The following is a 21,345-nucleotide window of genomic DNA, read 5'->3' as shown; positions in this document are numbered from 1 at the left end:
CTCTCTCTCTCTCCGCTCGCTCGTTCGCTCACTAGCTCTCTCTATTTAGATGAATTGCCTACCTAAGGGATATTCACTCAACAGTGCAGAAATGTGTGGTGTTCCTATTGTAAAGTCGGGCATGAGAATATCTTCTAAAATTACAGATTGGTTACTCCAGCGGAGAAAGACATCTCTGGTTGTGTAGCCAACTATGAAAACGTGAATTGAGACACAAGAGAGTTACTTGAAATGATTCACGATTGCATAAGCAGGTGAATCTTACTCGGAGTGTTACTAGGCCATAGGTATATGCTGTAAATGCTCGGAGTGCATGCGCTGCTCTAAACCCAAATCTCTGTAAAATATTATCAACATGGCCGTAGAAACTAATATTAAATTAAATATGCAAATAGTAATTAATTCCAATAAAGAAGTTGCCAAACAACTGTTTGTACCTATATGTGGGAAAACAGACGAACAGTCCAATGCGCAATTTGAATAAAAATTAATTTAAGGCTGTCACTGTACATTATAGTTATGTGAATTAAAAAGCAAGGTTGTTATCTCTTCAGTTATATAATGATTACATGTGACAAAATTAGTTCAACCTAGGTAAATGAGCCGTGGTATAGCAAACACGACACGATGCACTATTGAAAAGATAAAACACTGCAAAACAAGCTTGTAAGACAATACCCGCATTTCAGAACACAACACATTGACATCAAATACAGTCCAAGCTTAAAATAGAATAACCTGAATTAGAAATTTGAAAAAAAAACATGTTTCTTTCTAGAACATATTCGATAAAACAAACATGTTTTTCTTCTGAGGCCCGGTTACCTGACCCCACATAGTTTTTCACGCCGACCCTAAACTTTCTTTTACGTATTCGAAAAAAATGATCATAAAATCGCGAAAATCGCGTGGTCTCGTAAGAAATAGTGGATGCGGAAACTGACGTCAATTTAAAAAGACAATATAAAACTATTCTCCCAATCTGTAATGGCTGTACATCTGATGGGAAAAAATAAACAACACAGAGACCATTGGGAAAACAATGAAAAACCTGAACTAGACACTCACACATGAAAAATAAATATATTGAAATAAAATAAAAAATCGACCTACCCCACCTATTTTAAAATTGAATGTAATCGGAAGCACACAATGTTTTTACCCGTGATGATAAATAACTTTTACTAATGCAACATAATTAATGCAAATAGTAGTTACGAACGAAATCGCCCATTTGATCACTTATAAGTGGTAACTTGTTCATTCTTGTCCTAGTATGTAAATATGATCATACTCACAACTCTCCAGGTCAATCCCACAGTTCTGTGTGTCCATCGGGAATCGATGAAGTCGCATGTAACATGTCAACAACAAACTGACCCTAAAAGAAGAGTCCATAGAATACAAGAAGACGAAGGTTATTTTTTGTTGAGTATTATATTATATTTGTCGATTATGATGTAGTAGCAGTAGATATATCAGACTGGTATAACATCTCTCTCTCTCTCTCTCTCTCTCTCTCTCTCTCTCTCTCTCTCTCTCTCTCTCTCTCTCTCTCTCTCTCTCTCTCTCTCTCTCTCTCTCTCTCTCTCTCTCTCTCGCTCTCTCGCTCTCCCCCCACCTCTCTCTCTCTCTCTCTCTCTCTCTCTCTCTCTCTCTCTCTCTCTCTCTCTCTCTCTCTCTCTCTCTCTCTCTCTCTCTCTCTCTCTCTCTCTCTCTCCCTCTCTCTCTCTCTCTCTCTCTCTCTCTCTCTCTCTCTCTCTCTCTCTCTCTCTCTCTCTCTCTCTCTCTCTCTCTCTCTCTCTCTCTCTCTCTCTCTCTCTTTTTAGTAAAGAGGCTTTTCAAGAGTGAGGTGCACGACGCTTTCCAAAAATTGCACACGTCACCAATCTAAATGCCAATTAGGTTTAAGCAACTTTCTCCTAAACAAACAACTTTCTCATAAACAAATGTGGCGAATTTAACAATGCTTGAATTGTTGTATTAGCAGCTTATCAAAAGGAGTTTGTCTAATTATAAGCTTGTTATGGGGAGGCGGTCTCAATGACATTTAGACTTAACGACTTTCACCAGAAAATTTTACAAAAGGGTACATAACAGAAGAAAAAGAGGAAGAGGAAAAGCTAACAAGGCAATAACTTACAATTTCTGAAAAAAATATTTCCAACTAATAATTACACTAATACTAACTAAAAGAAAGAAAAACAAAGAAAGAAAAACAAAATATTCCTGGTGAGGACCACGGATATAGTCCGCTAGGGACTAATCTAGCCCATAGTCCTGACTTAATAAAAAATACATATACACTTACAGCGTACACTGTGTACTGAAATTGAAAGAAACAACAATGGAAGACGGAAGACAAGAGAAAATGAATCAAATATGTAAAATATTGTGTTTAGATTTGTCTTGAATGCATGGCGATTATGGGTATTCTTTAAAGTAAAGGGGGGGGGGAGTTCCAGTGTTTTTACATTAGCATATTTGATATTGAATTGGCAAAATGTATGATGTACTTTTGGTACTGGAAAATTTCCGAGAGTTGCTGATCTTGTTGGGATGATGATGATGATGATGATGATGATGATGATGATGATGACTGAAAAGTGTATATTTTACTAGTTCTACTAGAGATGTATTCACCATAATTACCTCATATCATACGTCACTTCTCCTTGCGGAGTTAGCCTGATCTGTTTGTTCAGCATGGTAACATCATGTAAATGGCCACGCTTTTCCTGTGGAAAGTACGTGTCTGGTGTCCACACTTGCTTCATCAAAGGTGATCCTGCCCGGAGATCGATATGTTCTGACCCGTTAAATTTCAACCGCGGATCGTGCCATCTTTGCACCAAGAACATTGACACGCCATAGTCCTGCAACCATTTAAATTGTGTGTATTAATATGTGATTACAATAACAAATTATCCTCTCCATTTCAAAACTATGCCCATCTAAATTATAAATCTTCCAAATGTAGCGTGTAATATTTAGTAAATAGGGTGTAACGTTAACATTGATTTATGCAGGAAGCATTTCCACAAAGAAAGGTCACTTGTATGTGGCAAAACGTCAATATGAAAGATGTTTAGCAAAGTGGTATGATGATATATTCCATTATGAGAGTCAGTGTTTTATGACGTCTAAAAATATCAAATGTGTACGAATCACAATTTTAAAGGTCGAAATAAAAATGTACAGCTCAGTGTCGTGCGCTGCGAATCTTTCAGTATGCATATCAGATGTTTAGAGTATGACACTAAAATTCAAAAGTTTCATAGTTTTGCAAGAGTAATGTGTTATCCCAAGGTATATCTTAGTTTGGTATGTTCTGATGCATCGATATGATTCTCGTTCTGTCCATTTCCGTTCAGTAATCATACCAACCCTACGTGCACATTGTGACTATGTCGACCGCTGCGTTCTACTGAGCAACGATGGACAGAAAGAAAAGCAAATCGGTACAAGAGAACAGATTGGGATTACATATGATGCTTGAAAACGGACGAAGTTTTTGAATTTAAGTGTCAAACGCTTGTTTGTAAATATCCCAAAAACATAGATACATTGGGAGTTGGGCACACCTGTCGCATATAGTACCACTTTGAAAACAGATTGTCTTCAAACGTATGTTGCTGTTATTTCGGTTGTGATATTTAACCTTGACATTAAAGCGAGATCAATCTCTCACACTGGAATCAGTGGCAAATGCAAACGAAGCAAAGCATTCTAAAAATAAACGTTGTTTGATTTCACAATGAACACGTACTTACCATCGATACTTCAGATATAGAATAAATATCAGTGATTTGCATAAACACAGACACCACCAAAGGCAGACCTACAACAAACAATATAAATGGGATTGTGTTTCAAGGTCTATATAAATATAGTAATGTTGACAGTTGTTTGTACTTTTGTTTATTAAAGAGCATTTGCTGTATTCGGACTATTGATACATTCAAATCAACGACATTTTGAGCAATACACACCATACCACACCACACCACACTACACACTACACTACACTACACTACACTACACTACACTACACTACACTTCACCACAGCACAGAACAGCACAACATAATGCAACGCCACGCATGGCACGCACGCATGCACGCACACACACACACACATACATACATACATACATACATACATACATACATACATACCTATCTACCTACCTACATACCTACCTACCTAAATACATACATACATACATACATACATACATACATACATACATACATACATACATATAGACCGACAGACAGACATACATATATACACACAAGCTACGTACCAGATTCGTTCGGTCTCATGTGGTGATGATAGTTTGAATTCGCCAACAGATTGTACAGATAATGGGTATCGCTATGTAAAAGATACAAATAGATTACCAAGCATGTCATTAATTATATATTAACATGTTGTCATTATCAAAAGTCTTATTTACTATGTTCATGTTTCCATTATTATTACGATATTCAGCAAGAGAGTGTATCACTCTATATTTAAGAAGAGCGTTTACAAAATTGTAATAATCTAAGTTACCGAAAATAACTACGTGAACCCAATTACAAATTTAGAAGACAGCATGTACATACCAACCGCAGGTTTTTGCTAGGAGTGCAATAACCCAAAACAGTAGACATAGACATTTTGGAAAAGAATAAGGATATATACCAAATTGCCAATTATGAAGGGATTTCTATTAGTAAAGCCATTGTTAGTAATGTGTTCACTTGTTCACCAATTAGTGTAGTTACTTGTTCACCAATTAGTGTAGTTATGGTTATGGCTTTAGGATAGAAAAACAAATAAACAAATACAAAATAAACAAAGCAAAACACAACAAAGACAAATGCACTAGATTTATGAATTTAATGAAACATATTCCCCATGGTATAACAACCGGTTTGGAAAGATCTTATAATTTTTAAACATATAGTTATATCAAAGTATATTTATTTTTAATTATCAACTCAACTGAAGCTAAATATTGTCTAACCAATTTAAACAGAGAAAACACTGTCATATTTACATCAACTGTAACTATGTGAAAACTAAACACGATTACTGTTAACAGAGTTATGTTCACCTATAACGTTTATAAAACTCAATTACTGAAAAAGATATCATCTTTCCAAGACTGTATTTGCCCAATTGTGTGTTATCTTTTATCATTGATTATACTATGACAGTGGCGATGGATTGATGACATTTCAAAATATAAAGTCCAATTAATGACTATGTCACATCTATTTACGGTTCGTCTTTATTTCAACAATTCCATGTCGAATATTACCACTCGAGTAAAATTCGATATGTTTTCACACTCGACTGGCGATCATACGAATCCGTCTCATCACAGGAAGTACACAATGTCGGTGTTTATGGATATAACAGTTCGTTTTTTTTATTACTATATAGGTTTACGACTGGTTGATGCGATTTTTATAGACTGCTAAAACATATATCATGGAATAATAAAGAGAGTACAATTTTAAAAGTCATGGTTCCAAAAGATATTTGATATTTACCATTGAACACAGCTGTTATACGCCTGACCACCAAGTATGGTTCCAGAATACGAAGATAGATTATTAGTTGTCTTATACAATAAATTTATCTTTGGTTGATATTGATGGCCTAGCCACAACACCTGAGATATTCTTTAGTATGATAAAGTGCAGTGTTGTTGCTGCAATATATCTATTTATTAACTTCCCATTAGAGTATGGTTTTTACGAGCGTGATCTATATATATGAAAATATATAATATTTCTTTTGTATTGCTTGGTCCCTGAAGTCCCCATTAAGCCATGGATTGTGATTTTAGTGGTTTTATTTTTCATTATACGATGTTAGTTATATTTTTAGCTTTACCTTGGTTAGTGCATACATAAAACAAACTACAATAATAAAACAGATTGATTCTTATTGTTCTAATACTTTTAGAACTGTTGATAGCAAAGAGAATGAGTGAGAAAGGTAGATATTCGGAGTAAATGGTTTGCTTTTATTGTACCCGACAATCTAATGCTTTGTTAAACACCACGTGTATCATTAATCTCTGTTGTCGTATGCATGACTGAAAAGAATGACACTTACCCAGACTCGACTTGACTCACAACTCAACTCGACTCGACTCGGGTCGGGTTGGGTCAGGTCGGGTCGGGTCGGGTCGATCGGGTCGGGTCGGGTCTTTCACAATTTACAAGAACACGATGTCGAGAGGGCACGTGAAGTTATTACAATGATAAGACTTTGTAAAGTTTATTGGTAGTCTGATACGCATGCTCGGATGTGGTGCTTTTCCGTTGTTAACAAACGCGACGCGTATCACGATGCAAGAATTTATAGTGACGTCCAAAACACCCAATAGTAATATATGATAGAGCGATTTCAATATCTGGTAGCACAAGTAATTACCCATATACTAGACCTAAACTTAATCTTATTAGAATCCACATTAATGTTTGAGACTACAAAATTAGGGAATCCGGTCTTTGTTAAAGTAAAAAAACAAAAACACAAACAAATAACAATGGAAATCAAACTTAGCCGTACAGCTTCATATTAAATGCAATGCCTTTTTGATGCTGCTGTACGTCCTTTGGGTTGAAAGAGAACCTATATGTACGATTCATGCTGATTCCGATCACTTTCATGAGTAGGCCCTCAGCTAAAGGTGGTTTTTAAATGTCATTTTAAATATTTAAATGCCAATTTAAAAAGAATAGCGAGTTCTCGAAGCCAAGTAAAAACTAGTTTAGACTGGGCGTGTATATATTATTCGCCAATTTTACCGTGATGACGACATTGGCCCCATCTCACCCTTTAGCTATCTCTAACTTACAGTGAACACGTCATCTTATTAGGTTTGAAGTCATCGCTATTGAACATTAGAGTCGTCCTTTCGAACAGACTAAATGATATCAACATAGACACACACATGCACAAACACGGATACAGGCAACTATTGACAGACAGACAGACAGACAGACAGACAGACAGACAGACAGACAGACAGACAGACAGACAGACAGACGGACAGACAGACAGACAGACAGACAGACAGAGACAGACAGACAGACAGACAGATAAACAGACATTCAGAGACACAGACAGACAGACAGACAGGCAGACAGACAGACAGACAGAGACAAAAGACATGCAGGCAGACAGACAAACAGACACACAGACAGACAGACAGTACAAACATACAAAAACAAACGACCATACATCAGCGGTTTAAGTACTATCTTTAAATTTCAGATTGAAGCGATGGCCCTACCGAGACACGTGCCTTTGTATTAAAGCCAATGGAACAAACAAGTACATCGTCAAGAATAAATATTTCATTTAAAAAATCCCTTTTAAGCGAACACTGCAGTGTTGCATGTCAAACCCATTTAGGTTCCCATACATCAACAGCATGGCATTCTTATTACATAAATATACTTTGATAGTGTTTGATAGTCGACTAACATCAAGGGTTATCAGCTACGTCGTCCTCAAGCTAAATACTGTTGGTTATTACTTAATGTGTCTTGTTTTCTGTCCTTTGTTGCTGACAAAGTCGCTCCATGTAGACGCTAATTCGTTACTCTTGCATTCTAGTAATAAAATTAAGTAAATAAAAACAATCAAATAAAATAAATTTGTATTCACTTCTCACATTAATTCATTTTTGTATTTTCGTACAGTAAGATATAATGCGAACGCTTTCTGAGATGAGTTGAGAAGACCCATCTAGCTAACAATCGACGATATTACATATACACTGCGTTGATAACCTTTGTGTACTTACCCTTCATCTAATGCAGTAGTTACTGTGAAAACCACAAGGAAAGGTAACATCATCGTGACAAGGAACCTCTGTTTCTGTTCGAACATCTCAACTTTCTGACGTGCTCGTAATATAAGGGTAACGTTATAGCGCTTGGTGATTGAAAGAAACGAAATGACTTGGCCATCCAGCAGATGATTGTGACGGTCGAATATTCTCTTGAGGCTTGATAAAATCCCAAGCTAATCATATGCATGCGAAGCCATTGGTGCTCAGCAGCAAACAATTCATGCGCTGTTTTATCTGGAGTGAAAATGAGACAAAAGTAGTATTTTTAGAATCAAGGGATTATACTGTTGTTTAGATTGCCATCGATAATACACCTCCGGCATTTAACTGTATGATATCTTTACTTTCCATTATAATAGGTGACCCTTCATATGTTGTATATATTGTTTGTTACACAGCGAGTTTGTTTTCGTTTTCTGAGTACTGCTTACACAGCTCGCTTAAACAACATAGAACTACTAAAAAGTAGCTGATGTGCAAAGCCCCTGGGGATTATGTAATAAAACGTACTGAATAAAATAGTAGTTTAAAACTACGAGAATAATAAGGTAGACAGAACTCCATCGTGCTTCATATGTCGCGGTATATGTATGTATATATTATCCGTTTCTCGCTTGCAGATACACCCCAGACAGTGACCTATATGGTTTGTGACTACATATTATCACAAAGTCCAATTATAAGAGAGAAAATTGAAATCCGCAGTTTGTCATGAGTGAAATACATTACGTGTTTTCATGTTTTGCACGTCAACCCCTTGACAAGTGAATATATAATACTGGCCATTTTTAATTACCCTCACTTCTTATCTCTCCCGATACTGAGGTCGTCGGTATAAAGATCTAAATCCTTTCATCTCATGGTACACGATATCCCTACTACTAAATACATTGCAGTGTCTGTATTTTCCATACCCGATAAATAGTCCGAATCATTTTCATTCTATTGCTTAAATTTCCAATGACCAGAGTTTGTGCATAAAAGTTTTACGGCCATGTCCTGAAATGTATGTATGTATGTATGTATGTATGTATGTATGTATGTATGTATGTATGTATGTATGTATGTATGTGTGTGTGTGTGTGTGTGTGTGTGTGTGTGTGTGTATGTATGTTTGTATGTATGTATGTATGTATGTATGTATGTATGTATGTATGTATGTATGTATGTATGTATGTATGTATGTATGTATGTATATTTCGAACGTATGTTTATAGATCTAAGCCCATAAAAAGGGACACATACAAAAAAGAAGATAACCTTTGGTTGATTGATAATTGGATAGGGTTCAAGCAAAAGTAAAACTAAGAAGGCGTAAATCCAATAATATAGACACTTGGATGGAGTCTCTATCGATAAAAATGACTATATGTATATTGAAGACCAAGATTAGATAAAGGGAAGCCTAATATATAGAATGATAAATGTTGCGTTTTTATCTCTGGACCATTGCACAGTCTCATCTGTTTGTTTCACCACATTTAATACATTCTCGTTTTCTCCTCAGTCGGATGGATTGGTGTACAGCCAGCATTTCGTTGTTTTTTTTTAAAAAGGGTATGCTGATTAAGATTATTCATATGCACTTCATTCGAAATTAACGCAAGTCTGTATCAGTGTTTGTGAAGATTGAAAGATATACACGTAAATCGTCAAAATTGTGACAGCTTGTTTAATGAGTATGTGAATAATTATACCCAAACTTAAATATTTTTTTCTACCAAGATAACACATAAGTGAAACGTTTCCTACTTTATAAAATACCCAATGAAATTGTTCAAAATGAACGGCATTATTCCAATGACTGAAATTAGTATGCACCACTTTAGTATTTCAAACAGGCGATTTTGTGACTTTATTTATCAAAATAAAAAATGCCTGCACCAAATATTTACATTGTCAAAACAAAATCACATTTTGTTATCAATTTCTTTACTACCATTGTAAAAAGTCTGGTCACCAAATATCATAACGACCGGCCAAGTGGTTTTTGAGATATGCTTTGGGGCTATGGCTGTATACAGGCAGAAGGATACACGGACACAGGCACAGTCATGATCTCACAGCATTACCTCTCCCTAGGAGAATTAAACGTATGTTTGAATGTCTCTGATCTCAGACCCACATAAAAACCAATGTATACGTACACAGACAACCACTTGCTAATGAACAAGGGTTTTATGATGGTTAAGTTTTCTAAATAATACTCGTAATGATAATGAAAAATGTTTCACTTGTATAGATAAAGGCAACTTGAACAAACATGATACATATTATGCAGTCTCCAGTACGGCAACAGAAAAGGCTCATTATAGCATAAATCAATTTTGACAAAGAAAAGTTTGTTTCATATCAATTTCCATAAAAAAAAGAACAAAAAGAAACAGAGTTTGGTTCATATCAATCTGCATTTGCGAATCAAAGTCCAAATTAAATTCATTTCATTTTCACTGCAGTCACAAGGTCATCATAACACTTGTTTAATGCAAGTGTATCTTGACTTTCTCCGTTTCCTTTACAATATTACATTGTTTAAACATATAGGTATTATGGTCACCAAACTGTTAATGTATTTTTGTGCTTGAACACACTAAAAATATTTTGGACTGTCTACAACTTTTACTGTTGTGAATTGTTTAGTATCCGGGAATTGCCATCTCAATTTCGAATTTTAGATGTTTTTTCATGTGTGTCATAACAACATCCCGGCACGAAAGCAATAATGAATGTGGAAATTTACATCAGGCCAGCATATACTTAACGCATGTTAAAAGCCTATAACATATGTTCCTGCGTTATGCCACTTATATGTAAACTACACAGCACCATGAAAGCCATTAATTTATCCTCGTATAACAAGAGATAATGACATTTAGCTAATTGTAGTATCCATCAATCGTTGTCTTGCATCTCGCTGACATAACTGTTCGAATGCACTAACCTACATTCAGTCAGCGCCGAACTATATTTACTATGTATTTTACTTATATATACACTAAGTAGTTTTATTTGAACATATAGAATAAACAGTAAAGTGTTTCTGGCCAAGACGTTTCGCCCAGGCTTTGCAGAGCTGCCTCAGTAGGATCAATCCATCATAGTATTATATCAGCTTTGTTGTTAAATACCTTTATTGGGCATTTAATTAGCATTAGAGATTTGCAAGTCACTACTTGAAAATATATACTCAGAACGTGTTGGCGTAGAAATTCATATGCATTCTCTGTTTTTGCATCCATTGGAAAATATAAGAACGAAAGGCTTTTGTATATATATATTATGTTCAAGCCTTAGATTAAATAGAAAGGTTTAGGTGTTATCATATTCAGTGCAATTCATACAAATACTTCTTTTCAATTGGTGAAAAAGGGGAAATATATCAAGTATTGTGTGCCAGTACAATTTATAAAAATTCTAATTTTAAACCCAAATAGTAGTTTATGTAATTGATATGTATGTATGTATGTATGTGTATGTGTGTGTATGTATGTATGTATGTATGTATGTATGTATGTATGTATGTATGTATGTATGTATGTAAGGTTTTTGAAATTTGCTTTTTTATCAGCAAAATATCGAAAAAAGTGTACGAAAATAAACAAAATCCCAAAATATAACAGAAGGTGTTGACATAAACACTGTACTGTGACGCAAAGTATATATATTCGCAATTGATACGACCGTCACATGTACTCGGCTTGTGCTATTAAAGATTGACACCGACGAAATTAAAGCAAGCAATAGTACTGTATTGTTTGAGAACGAACAATGGATGTATATCGGGGTTTCAATTTTCGAATTCATTAGACGAATTATATGAAGAGATGTTTAGAAATCTGCTTTCAAATTAACACATATTCTGAAATATACATTGAATATAATAAAAACCAAAATACATCTGCAAACTGTTCGCAATATACTTCGAAAACAAAATGAATAGCTAGCGTTATATCTAATGGCAGCTTACCTTCACGTGCATATGTCCTGCGAACTCCTGCAGTATTAACAGTCTTTAAATGCTACACGGGAATCTAACGTAAATGTATACGCATTTGAACTCTGCATGACCTACATTAAACGTCATCGTAAACATAATTCGCACTCTAACCAGCTACAGCGTCATTCAGATATAACCTCTGAATTACATAATGGAGATTCTATGTTAGTCAATTTACATAATTTGGTGCACATCAGTTGCTTTGCTAAACTTCACCTGAGGGATATTTTGGTTAATTTTCACTATTTTCATTTGATATAACACTCCCGTGACATTTATGTCCAATAGCAATTGTTACCTTTTGTAAACACCAAGCCAAATTTATCAATAAGATTTGAAACACGGAATCTATATTCATTTTTTACGCTAAAGATGTAAAAATGTCATTATTTAAATGAAAGGATAAAAGAATGCAATTGAAGTACTAATATAATACCCAACCTATGCAGATCACAAATCCTCATATATATTTATACACGTCAATTGGCTGGATGACAGGTGGCGAAAATCGCATTGATAAAATCTAATATCCGTCAACAGATGTTCCTGTTTACAAAGACACACCGACATCAGTGAACAGCGTTCAATCGCATGACATTCAAATACGTTGGTTTACTAACAACAACAGTGTCGACCTACAAACAATCACTCAAACTTTAAAATGCAATTGTGATTGTTATTCATTGAACGATCTTCTGGAATATTATAAAACAAATACGTCAAAACACTTTAAGCTGAACCAGCTGCAACAGGAACAAAATGTTTTATTAGGTACAACAACTTTTTTCATAATCACACACATCCTTAGTAATGAATCAGTTATGGACTTATATTTGTGTAGCTGTAAATGGGACAATAAATAAAATCATAATTGATTTCTCAACAGAGGAAACGATTTCAACCTGTTACTGCGCTACGATTGGATAACATCTATCTCTGTTTAACATGTACAATGTCTGCATACTGTACTGTACTGAAAAATGATACGACAATTAAAATTAGTATAGTTTTAAACATGGCAACATATTGAAAATCAAGCTGTCGCATAAATGTGAACTTCTCAAGTGACCCAAGCCTTTGGATTATGTTTATGACAAAATCCTTTGTTTCCCACATGAATCATTCCTTAAGGGCAGGATTTTCACAACATGTTCTTATGACACAAGAACTATTTATCGCATTCCCTCTGGTCAGCAACTGCATTGCTTCTGTGGTATTCAAGAACAGTCGAGTCAGAATCAGTGTCCCAAGGTTTAGTAGCAATAAATATACAATTTTAGAGGACGATTGAAACAGCAACGAACTTTTTTCGTTACTCAATTGTTAAATAGTTAACTATGTACACTGAGTCGTCGCATAATATGAACAGGGGTTGACATAAGGTAGTGTGACATTTAGAAGTAAATAACGTAACTGTAACTGTTGATTTACTCGTCAGACACTGTCGCTGTAAAACTAGAGGTGCCAAATCGCTTTCGCATAGACTAGAGACTAATTAGAGGGATATAACAGCAAATTTAAGTTAAAGTCCTCTAGTTTAAATCATAGAATTTTAAACAAAGTAATAAACAGGAAAATAGACAATGATACGGGTAGGAATAGCAATAGTGCCATTCTCAGAGAATGCGGCAGATACCCTATTTTCCTACATACTGCAAAAATGTGTATGAAGTATTGGTCCAAGGTACCCCCAGATAGTGTTATGATATGCTCCTAGATATTGAATATTCTACTGTAAATTCTAGATGCACTTGGGTAACTGGAGTTAAACATTTATTGTTCATGTGTAACTTGCAAGATGCCTGGCAAGTACAGGAAATAGGTGATGTTCAAAATTTTGTTGATGCTTTTGATATTAGATTTAGACTATATTTATTAAGTGTATGGCGTACTGATATTTCAGTGATCGATAATTTAGATACATATAGAAATTTCAAGTCCTTGCTTCTACCAGAAAAACACTTGACAACGGTAAGAATTGCTAGTCATAGGACAATGCTAGCGCGTTTTAGATGTTCGTCCCATTGTTTATATATCGAGACAGGAAGAAGATAAGGTATTGCAATTGATAGAGCTGACCGTATTTGTGTACTTTGCGATTCAAATGAAATCAAGGACGAATACCATTTCCTATTGAAATGTGACTTTTTTGTAAACCTTAGATCAAAATACATCCCGCAATATTTTTATCAGCCGCCATCTTTTGAAAAGTTTACTCAATTGTTATCATTTGATCAATCAACTGAATTACAGAGACTAGCAGACTTTGTTTATCACGCTTTAAAAATCAGGTCAGAAGCAAATGTAGCATATTTTCTTGGTTGTGTAAGTTTGTAAATTGTATTTTGAAACTACGGCCTTTGACTACAATAAAGTGACCATATGAATGTATAGCCTTTGGTACTAATCAAGGAACCATTTTACATAATTTACAACCAGAATTTGAAAGTATCTGAAAGTATCATACTGCACACACCAAATGCTGACTTTGATAACATTTGTTTTGATATATAATCAAGTGGAGATTATACATGATTAGTGAGTTCTGAAATCACTATTAATTTTCACTTTGACATGTGAATTTAATGAATATATTATCGACATTGCATTTTCCAGATTCAATTGTGTCACGTTTTGAATGTACAACTTTCATAATTGGATATATGCCACACAGGAATACAGAAAATAACTCTCAATTAATATTAGCATTTCATTTCATCTTATTCTTTTATTTTTGAGCTCGTAAAAACTTACTGTGACTAACATACAGATTTCAAAACACTTACATTGTAATGGCAAGATAGGGACTTAGGTATTAGCTAGGCAGTCATTGTCACAAACAATCAGTTAGTTACATCTAGTATTGCCAGTGTGAGTGGTAACAGCCAGTCAGCTTGTCATTTATGGAAGTTAGCAATGGTATGAACTGTCAGTAACTGCGTTAATATCGGGTAACTGGGTCCGTCAGTAAGGACGATTCTTGAAATGTGAGACACAAATAGGGATCCAGTTATTGGTCTTCGACTTTCAATAACAATTAACTGGTAGCGGTTCAAGGTTAAAGCCGAGTTTGTGCTCGTGCGTTAAATACAACGTACCCTTTTAGCCCGAGCTTTACATTTATTTATTTATTTATTTATTTATTTATTTATTTATTTATTTATTTATTTATTTATTTATTTAATATTTATGTTGGTTTTAATGATTTTTTTTTATCAGGCCAAAGTGTATTTCAGACCGACCGTCCGACCCTTGTTTAGCTTCCGACCCTAAATATTTTTTTCCATGCAAAACGGTAAAATGTTAACTATTTCCATGTACACCTTCATGCCTTTGCCTCATCTGCGGTCACTTTAATAAAAAATGTATGAGAGAGAAACCAAGTCTTTTTAGTCAAGTATTGTGACCGACAAGTATCTTATCTTGGGGTATTTTTAAAAAAAAATTAAAATAAAATTCCGACCTATAGTACGTACGTTTTCTGAAGTCATGTTAAACGTATTTGTTTTATTTTGCCTTAGGCCTAGAAAATGTGTGGTTCCGATTACGCTTATTCTAGAACAGGTAGAATGTATATTTTGTTTTTGATTTTTTTGTCATGTGCGCGCGTCTAGTTCAGGTAGTTATGTTTTCCGTCTTTTTTCCATATGGTCTCTGTGTTATTGGTCTGTTACAAATTCAGATATAACCGTATGTGAACTGTAACTTGTCTTATAATATTGTCTTTTTAAGTTAACGTGATGTCGGTTTCCGCATCCACTATTTCTCACGAGACCTCACACAATTTTCGCGACTTTATTTTATTTTTTCCGAATACGTGAAAAAAGTTTAGTGTCGGCAGTGAAAAACTAGGTGGGGGTTGGGTAACCGGAACCAAACAAAATATTCAGGCCTCAGTTCATCTTTCTGACAGTTTAGTACTTATGAGTTGTTACTTTTACCTTGGAGTAATTATACTGACAGTGTAATTACTCCAAGCTTTCACCAAACAGTGCCTATTGTCAAATCAAAGTTCTTGAAAAAATCGGTTGAGGTGCGGACACTATATCTAGTCACAGTTGTTTTTATAATCAGATACTGAAAATGTTCAGTTCATTGACATGGAGAATGAGCATAAAAGAGCCAAGTCAAATAATACCTGAAGCATGGCGTCCCTGTTGGAATAGGGCAAATAAACACAGAGATAAGGAATGTAAATTATTAAAATCCATTCAACTGCCCCAGTCAACATACAGTCTGTGTCTACATGGATATTCATAACGATTTCTCCCTTCGTTGTCTTTAGTTTCGTTTCATAGAGAATGCAAATATAAGGAAATCCATACATATAAAGTTCACATTCCTGTCACTTCTCTTTAGGAGTATGGCAGTACTTATAATGGATAAATCATGCTATTGAAGTTAGAGAACTAACCGTTATCTATAGTTCGAGCAGATAAATGTTCTCTGCACTGTGCCTGTAAGTATTTTACGGCATGTATCGTAGCTTGGTAGTGTTTATCACGCTGCATATCATATGCACCCTTTGACAGAAACTAAATGGAAAAAAGAACCTGTTTCATTACCTACAACACATTCTTCGTACAGCACATTAGACCTTCATTCTTTAATCGAAGAAAATGGTTCGCTGTATCTTCTAACACTTCTTAAGACACTTGAAGTGTATGCTTAAAATGTCATCTACTGTAAGCTGTAAATGTATCAGATAGCGACGTCTTCGATTGTAAGAGTAAAATATAGCGTGCTTATGTACTTATGCAATTCATATATCAATCATTTTAAAGTATGGATATTTGTTTTAATAATGATTTAGGGGTCAAAGGTTCAATGAAGGATAAAAAACTACGTTCTTTTAAATAGGCCTTTAGACCCCACCTTCTAACTAATTTGGCCAGAAGTGGAAGAATTTAGTTTATTATCCTACAATGAACTGTTGATCTCGCCCTTTAATTTCAATGGTTTTCTGTAATACACAAAAGGAATTGCAAGCAAACATTCATACATACTACCCATAAATTCCTTCAAATTATTGAATTGATATTAACAAGGACAAGCCAATCATAAAGTTCTAAATCTTCATAATAACTACCCAAAGGTAATAATGTAATAAAGATAATTATGTACGTGTCGATGTCAATTCCACTATTCCTTGCAGCGGTGGAAATATTTGCAATGCAGTCTTCTAAAGGCTATTTTCGGTTATTAACACGGCCATTTTTTCCTGAAACATATGCTATATTTAAAACATTATCCAAGTTATAACTTCGCTTATGGCAATGTCATTTCCATTTTTGATTATCAGAGTAAACATTTTACCAACGTACAATTGAATGGATAATGTTTTTCTGAAATGAAACGACATAACAAATTAATGTAATGTACATAACCTTATGATGTTTAATTATTAAATACCTATGCATATATATAATGTTCATTTATTGCACGTCTGTATGATTGACTCGAAGAAGTTCTCTAAAGTTGGTTACACTATTAAAAAAGTAAATAAAAGTAACGTTCGATCATTTAATCAAAGGTCACAATTGAAAGGGTTAAAATGCTGAGTGAAAATGTAAAAAACTTCATCAACTAGAGTTAACCTAGATGAATGATTACTTAGTAAGTGTCAATAGGTCTGGTTAAGTAATTACACCATGCATTACCCAATTGGTCGAGTTAATTAATATAATAATATGTGGCTGGCATTATCAGATGTCAGATGATTTTACATTATGGACAAAACAGCTCCATTGCCTAAAAGAATACTCGTTTTTTTTTATTTCTTAATATGTTTGCACGTGCCAACGAACGTGATTTGGAAAATGTACATTATCAACTTATATTTTGATACATAGTTGTAGAAAAACGTAGTTAAAACAGTTCTCTCGGATTCCAAGATGTAAAGATAGCTTTACAATTTAACAATAACTCCTAATCAACATTAGACAGCTAAAGAGCCGGTCTATCCTAACATAATGAGAATGCGTATATATATGATGATCGCAAGAGCGTGAAGCACTGTGTACTATAACGGCTGCTGTTATCTTGCTTGATATTGTGTTAATTACACCGCTCTACATACATATGTATTGGGTACTGTTTACTACAGCGTAGTCATTTTGTACTACAGCATAGACATTTTTATATATTTTTATGCATATGTATATATACATATGCATGCATGTATGTATGCATGTATACATGCATGTGTGCATGTATGTGTGTATGTGTGTGTATGTATGTATGTATGTATGTATGTATGTATGTATGTATGTATGCACATACGTACGTACGTGTATGTATGTATGTATGTATGTATGTATGTATGTATGTATGTATGTATGTATGTATGTATGTATGTAAATATTGCGTTTAAATGTAAATGGTGATAGGGATATTTCATCAAATCTAAATATTGACTAAATCATCACGTTATACATTAAATACTATAGGTATTACAAGGTAATTTGCAATTATATTCCCGCATCGGCGCTGTACATTTATATGACTGTTTATGTTTTATCAAGAATTCAGACCTCCGCCTTGGCTAGTGCTCGCGCTCAATGTTACCTACCAGAAATAGGCTGCTTCACTCCCTCAGTCGCTGTCGTCAATAGTAAGTCTAGACCACTAGTGCAAAATGCTGTGTATTAACATATTAGGTGATGCTCAAAACCAAAATGTTAAATGACTATCTTCTGGCTAGAAAGTTTCATATATCGTTCTTCTGATAAGTTGGTTTTATGTAATATTGCTACTGGTATCATCATTGTGAATTAAATAATAAAATTGTCATAAAGGTCGACGTTGGCTTTGATTTTATTGGCACAGGGCTTCTTTTTGCAACGTATTGTATGTACAGTACAATGGGATACTTGGGAACTGATAACATCATTCGTAAAGCCTTAGGGAACAGATCGGTGCATCCACTGAAAATTTGTTGCAATGCACTTGTCGATATATTTTAGTCACATAATGACATTAATACAGTACGCCACTTTATCCACTATAAATAAATTGAATTTTGCGCTTTCATGCTCAATTGATGAGATCCCATCAAACTTTAAAGAATGCCGAATATATCATAGATCTTAATATACGTCTTAATGGTATACGAAAAGCAATGAATCAACATTCTTTATGGTTACTTGATCATCAAAATAGTAAAATGGGCTAGTATAGTATCTTCTGTAACTTGATAGATTAAGTTATGTTAAATTTGTATTCTGGACAGTTACGAATCAATTTGAAAACAAATGTGATGACAGTGCTCTCTCCATATCCATTTCCTATGAACAATAGTGAAAAAATGTACACTTGTAGTAGTATATTTCTTTCTCCTAAAAACAATAACCCAACAATTAGTATGTATTGAAGAAATGTAGTCGAGGATGAAGTGTTCCGGATAAACTAACTGAACAGCTGTTTATCTTCTTCTAAGGTCAATAATATACCAGATGTTACCTAGGATTACGAATGACCCAATGTAGAGTAAGTGCAGTTTCCGAAATCTTATGTTGACATTGTTGTGGTGTTGAAGTTTACCATGTCAATACTGCAACATGTCAGCCACGACATTTTAATTAAAGAAGACAAACCAGAAAATTGCGAGTAAATGACCTATTGAAATAACTAATTACAAATGTCTTTGTCAATGTGAATGTTAATGTGTTTTGTTGGCACTTTATTGACATTTTAATAATTTCAGTTTGCATTGTGCAGATAACTAACTAATCAACAAAAAAGTAATTTACTGTCATTCACCTTTAAGTTCACCGGCTAGGCTGATTGTAATTTGATTAGAGTAATAATAATAATTTTAATTCGGTAAAGGGCCACGGCCCATCATACAAAAATTACATACACAGGTGAAACACATAATTTGATTGTACATATATAATCTATTAGGAAATAACTTCGATAAACAAATGATAATTCCTTAAACGTAAGTAACAATATGACGCTACATGAAGGTAGAACGTATCTCACGGACATAATTTCGCGGAAAATCAGAGTCCTTAACTCTCTCCAAACTTTGTTATATGAAAGATTGCTCCTGTTCCACTTGAAAACAAGAGAAAAGAATGGTTAGCATTCCTAGATCCTTGTCTTGTCTTCAAGGACACCGTCTCTTTCGTAAATTTTCCTTAGAGTTTACAAAGTATTCGGCGGCAGTAAGTCCAAGTGGATTCTACAATGACTTCACTTTTATGTCCTTTTGACGTCTATTTCAAAACTTACTCTGCATGGTCATCCCAGAGCTTTCTAAACAGTGATTTTAACTGAGATAGGAATAGGTTGCTGTTACTTTGTTTTCTTGAACGATGACGCCAAGCACTTTCCTTCACTCATCCCAATCATCTGTATGTACTCACCATGCTGCTGTTAAATAAATCTGTTAGATGAGGTTTATTACCGGCTGTAGTCTAGTCAAGCACGTACCTGTGTTTTGAAGACTTGTTATTTATTAAACACTATACATAAACGATTTATTATGTCCATAAACGATGCCAAACGTTGCAGAGCTCAAAATCTGTCACACATTTTAGTTTGCCAGTCATTTGTGTTCATCTCAAATTAAACACCGGTTGTCACAACTCATTCCCCCCAAATGATGATTAAAGCGCCATAAAAGCAACAACAATAACCAAACAGTTGTACAGGAGAATGGATAGCTACAACAACAGTAAAACGTCCCGGGTGTCTTATATCGTAAGAAAACATTGCAGTTAGATGACCGAAGTATGCTTAAAGGTAACGCACTTTAGATACATATTGGTTGATGCAAATGAAATAAGGCAATTAACTTCAAATAATACTGAAATAACCAGAAGGACATGAAATGTATGTTTAGGTATGTATACTATTCATGGAATTTAAATGTCATTGTTGATAAACAAAGTTGTCAATCTAAGTTCAAAAGAGTAAAGTATGTTCCTTTGTATCATTTACAGGTAAAACAAGCACCGACCGCACACGTATACACAAGGTATTGAGGTAAGATTTGATTACAGTATTATATATATCTTCGCCAACTGTTTATCTTAGGTTACGCGTAATTGACAACCTGACGTCAAAGCATTCTGGAGTATAAGAATTGGTAAAGTTTATATATATATATATATATATATATATGTATATCTCAAAGGCACGAAACAACAAATACTTTTACTCCAAATTTTATTTATTTGACGTGTCATGGATAGATAGATGGATGGATGGATGGATGGCGCGATAGATGGGTAGCTAGATAGATAGATAGATGGATAGTTTGTGTATATTGTTGCATTTTATTTGCATCCATCCAGCAACATATACCCCCCAAAAAACTATTTGACGTAGTTTTACATGTAAGCTATTTATTGCCCCTAACTTGGAAAGGCGTTGGGTATAGAAGTGTGTAAATACTATATAATTTAATCATGACAGTTATCGTATGTTTAGATTACTTGGTAAACCCTCACACCAGCTATTTATACTAA

General features: G+C 34.5%; 1 protein-coding gene across 1 annotated transcript in view; it reads right to left on the bottom strand.

Moving 5' to 3' along the window:
* Positions 1–20,111, bottom strand: part of LOC144434852 (glycine receptor subunit alpha-1-like) — a 28,311-nt gene extending 8,200 nt beyond the window's left edge. The window contains exons 1-5 of the mRNA XM_078123369.1: positions 20,105–20,111; positions 3,774–3,841; positions 2,653–2,876; positions 1,299–1,381; positions 63–191 (exon numbers count right to left, since the gene is read on the bottom strand). Coding sequence (XP_077979495.1) covers positions 63–191; positions 1,299–1,381; positions 2,653–2,876; positions 3,774–3,841; positions 20,105–20,111 — 511 coding nt within the window. The remainder of the gene's footprint in view (positions 1–62; positions 192–1,298; positions 1,382–2,652; positions 2,877–3,773; positions 3,842–20,104) is intronic.
* Positions 20,112–21,345: the final 1,234 nt, after the last annotated feature.

This window comes from Glandiceps talaboti, chromosome 1, assembly GCF_964340395.1.
Source record: "Glandiceps talaboti chromosome 1, keGlaTala1.1, whole genome shotgun sequence".
Classification (NCBI taxonomy): domain Eukaryota; kingdom Metazoa; phylum Hemichordata; class Enteropneusta; family Spengelidae; genus Glandiceps; species Glandiceps talaboti.
This window is presented reverse-complemented; position numbering and strand designations above follow the sequence as displayed.